A 4,106-nucleotide genomic window follows, 5' to 3' on the forward strand; every position below is an offset into this window, starting at 1 on the left:
GAATTTACGATTTTTTTAATTCTCCTTTTTTTTCCCATGCTTTTTTTCTTTGAATTTTCGAGATTTTTTTCGCTGAATATCACTCTAAAGTAAAATTGCAAAAATAAAAGATAAAATAAAGAAACTAGACACCGACCCTAGAACGTGTAGATAAATAAGATCGTAGCTACGACCTGTAACTGATACTAAATGATAATGAATGAATATAAATGAACAAGAAAAGACACAATGGAAACACAAAAAGATAAATAAAGATTTTTCTATTAGGCCTCTAAGAAACCCGTTCTTAACAACTTAGGTTACCGGAAGGGTTTTTTTCTACTAGACCTTCAAAGAACATGTTTGACAACCTAGATCAAAGGGCTACAATTGAAAGAACGAACACTAAGAATTACCTTAGATTGGATCCTTCAAATTTCTTCATGCAACAAGCAAGCAAATCACTCACTTCACTTGGTCACACAATGCAAAACGTGCATAAAGCAACTCAGAAATTTTTATTCATCAAAAGTGATCAGATTGCTTCACAAAAGTGCTTAAATAGATCCCTAACAGATTAACTTAAAAGTGGATCAAATCTTCCTAGAATAAAACAATAAAATCTGAAAAAAATAAAAGATATGACTCCAAAATTAACTCTAACTAATTTAAATCAGATAAGATCTTATTAGATATTAAACACCTAGTATATGAATATGATAATTAATTTAAATCAGATTTGATCTATAAAGATTAGATCAGATTTGATTTAAATTTAAAACACCAAAAATACTACTAAACAAATCAAAACCAAATCAAATCTTTTAACATCCCTAACAACAAATCAAATTTAAATATAACTAGATAATTTCGAATTTAATACCGAGTTTATGCTTCCCAATGAATTTTAAAAGAACTCTTGGGCTTCTTGATGTCCTCATTTAGTCCAATGGGCCTTATGAGTACTGCAATTTCAGCTCCACTGTTTTTGAGACGAACTATTGGTCTTCTTGATATCCAAGATCGGCATAGTGTAATTTTTCTAGTATTCAGATCCTTGAACATGACAAGATTACCATTCTGCACCTTTGTCACTAAATGACAAAAACACCCTCCTGAACACATATCAACAATGGCATGTTGTCGACAATGATGTTGTTGGCATCACAAGTCTTCGTCTTTCTCAAGCAACAGAGAGGGAGAGTGAACGTAGAGAGGGTATGAAGAGGGAGAATATGAGCCAAAGAAAACTTTTCTTATAAAGGTTAGGCTTAGGTTTATTAAATGAAAAGACCCGGTAATTTAAAAAAATCCAAAAAAAACCCGCCATACTTGTATTAGACCGTCATGGCACCACCGCCAATGTGGCCACCATTTGCCAAACACCATTTCTGCAACACCACATGCTTAAGATGGCAGCTAGCCCAAAAACCGCCATGCTGTAACACCATGGCAACAATTTTAAAACCCTACTTGCCGCCTTGTTAACATCAAGATTGGGAACTTAAAGGCTCAACCTGAAGAAGAATTCAGCAAGTTTGCAACAGCCGCATCAAGTGGCAAGATCTTCCAAACTTCAAGAATTTATGGAATTTGTAACATCCAAGAGCTGTTTTCTTAATTCTTCCTTAGGAAAAAGGTGTATTATTTAAACAGTTTGCATTGATAGGAACCTAAAATTGCTTAAGTCTACATTAGGAGGGGAACAGGGAAAGGTCAGGCCCAATGAATTGGTTTTGACGAGACCTAACTAGCGGTTGCTAAGTTGGCAGGAGGAATTGCAAGGAGAGAAGGATTTTGTGGAATCTAGATCATATTTCTATGAGTTTGAAAGAGCAAGGATCTTAAGTGTCAGATAATAAAGCTAAACTGGTGGTGGAACCTTGGCAGTGAGGTACTACAGCTATGAAGCTCAATTGTATTCCACTAACATTAGTCCAAATGTGGTACTACAGCACTATCTTCTTATTGTATTAACTGTTTTGCCTTCTCTAATACCAATTCCTATCAATTTCAATGGAAAGATCCCTTAAGTTGCATAGGGGAAGCTGCAAGGCAGAAAAATTGTAATTTAGTAGGTTGTGGGGAATTACATAACTTCATTTCCATAAGGTGGTGTATGAACTCAAGTTACAGGTAGTAGAGATGCCTCGATTTCAGAAGCAGTCATGAGAGGGAATCAAAGGCAACAGCAGAACCAGTTCAATTAATACATACACTTGGGAATCAAACCGTCCTTTACAACTACCAGCAAGAAAATGAATGATCCGGTCTAGTCAACCTAGAACATAAGTGAGAATACTGTGTACATAGCTAACTAACCGTTTCGTTAAAAACAGAATATAAAACAAAAATAAAATTACAAAAGTACTGATGTAACAAAATTATGTGAAAAGATGATAGATAAACAAAACTAAGCGAACAGACAAGAGATAAACACCTGAAGTATAGAGTCGACCTCACGAATGTGCGACAGAAACTTATTACCCAGTCCCTGCAACAATTAAAGGTGCAGAAGAAATTAAACAGTGCAACTGTGTAATGAGGAGAGAGAGAAAGAATAAAAGAGAATGTGTTTACTAGCACCAAAACTAAATAAGAAGAAAAAATATAAATACCTCGCCTTGACTTGCACCCTTTACAAGCCCCGCAATATCCACAAATTCTATAGATGCAGGGACTGCTCGAACAGATTTACTAAGATTAGAAAGTACCTGGAGACGAGAATCTGGAACTGCAACAATCCCTACATTTGGCTCTATTGTACAAAAAGGAAAATTAGCAGCTTGAGCCTTTCCATTTTCAACCTAGACATACAAGAAGGATTGTATATAAAAATTTAAAATCGATATAAACTGACATTATTGCAGCACTAGGAAGTAGAGCTATATGCATGCAAAACATCACCACCACAATCAACCTAACATTAACCATAAATTAGAGAAAATAAAAGAGAAAGATCCAACGATATTTACCAACCATTTCATCTATAAAAGGCATAGTAATGATGAAGTTATTCCAAAAGTCCTTCTTTTTCAATAAAATAGAAACAAAGAAAAGAAACAGAAACAAGGTAACACAAATAAACATTTCACAAGACATCCGCCAAAAGGAGAGCAGCACTAGCAGAGGGCTGTTGGAGGGATCTCTAATGGAATCATTCTATTTGACACCAATCGTAGCCAATCATCAGCCCATATGTTTGTAAATCAAATAAAGCTAGGACAGTTCATATCATTAGGAAAGCCCATCACAGAGTTAACTATTATTAATCAAAAACCGTCATTCAATTCCTAGAAATGAACACTAAAGAAAATTCATATATGTTCTTTACTTCAACAGAAAAATATCCGTCTGTATCTCTCACTGTCTATCTGGCTCACAGACGTTATCAAAATGCAGCCCAATAGAACAAAAATCAACTAGGTATTCGCATTATAGAAAAGACGCATAATGAGAATGTGGCACATAGAGGCTTACAACAGCATTGAATAGAGTGGACTTGCCAACGTTGGGGAGGCCAACGATGCCGGCTCTAAGGCTCATACTTATCCTTGATGAAAAAGACGAGAACCTTCGTTGAGTCCCGTAGAAGTGAGCGGTTCGGAGAAGAGTTTGATTTCGCAAGAAGTTTGACTTGAGTGGATGAAATAGAGTGGGAACAAGGTGAAGGTGACTGCAAGCCGCTCTTGCCATTGCTTGCGTTGCAGTTGCCGGAGGGAACGCACATTCAACGGATATGGATGCGGTGGATACATGCGCAGCTTCAACAGATAAATTCCAAGCTGGGACTTGAAAACTGAAAACATGACCCGAACAACCCACGGCCACGAGTGGTGCCTTGCCCCAGCAGGCCAGGTTAATAACCGGTTTGGTTTGGGTACAATATAAAGCCGCATTTAACCCGTCATAATTGTTTGGACTTTGGAGTGATGGATTCATGGATACCCACCCACTAATTCGGGTCATATGTTTTACGTTGCCCGCCCCAACCTGGATCCGGGTCATGTTTTGTCGGATTTGTGCCCGTCTATTTTTGATTTTTTATTGTGTTATGTTTCGAGTTGAGTTTGGATAGCTTTGTCTTTTTTAAATAAAATATATATTTTAGGATAAAATTATAATAA

At 36.5% G+C, this 4,106-nt stretch overlaps 1 protein-coding gene across 6 annotated transcripts in view; it reads right to left on the reverse strand.

Moving 5' to 3' along the window:
* Window positions 1-3,936, reverse strand: part of LOC107630622 (ribosome-binding ATPase YchF) — an 11,705-nt gene extending 7,769 nt beyond the window's left edge. For 4 of the 6 annotated variants that reach the window (XM_021119023.1, XM_021119024.1, XM_016333822.2 and 1 more), the window contains exons 1-3: window positions 3,460-3,936; window positions 2,598-2,786; window positions 2,420-2,473 (exon numbers count right to left, since the gene is read on the reverse strand). In XM_021119023.1, the coding sequence (XP_020974682.1) occupies window positions 2,420-2,473; window positions 2,598-2,786; window positions 3,460-3,921 (705 nt within the window). In that variant the 5' untranslated portion in view covers window positions 3,922-3,936. The remainder of the gene's footprint in view (window positions 1-2,419; window positions 2,474-2,597; window positions 2,787-3,459) is intronic. The other 2 variants (XM_021119025.1, XM_021119022.1) reach the window with 1 other exon arrangement.

The sequence above is a fragment of the Arachis ipaensis genome, chromosome B03, assembly GCF_000816755.2.
Source record: "Arachis ipaensis cultivar K30076 chromosome B03, Araip1.1, whole genome shotgun sequence".
In the NCBI taxonomy this organism is placed as follows: Eukaryota; Viridiplantae; Streptophyta; class Magnoliopsida; order Fabales; family Fabaceae; genus Arachis; species Arachis ipaensis.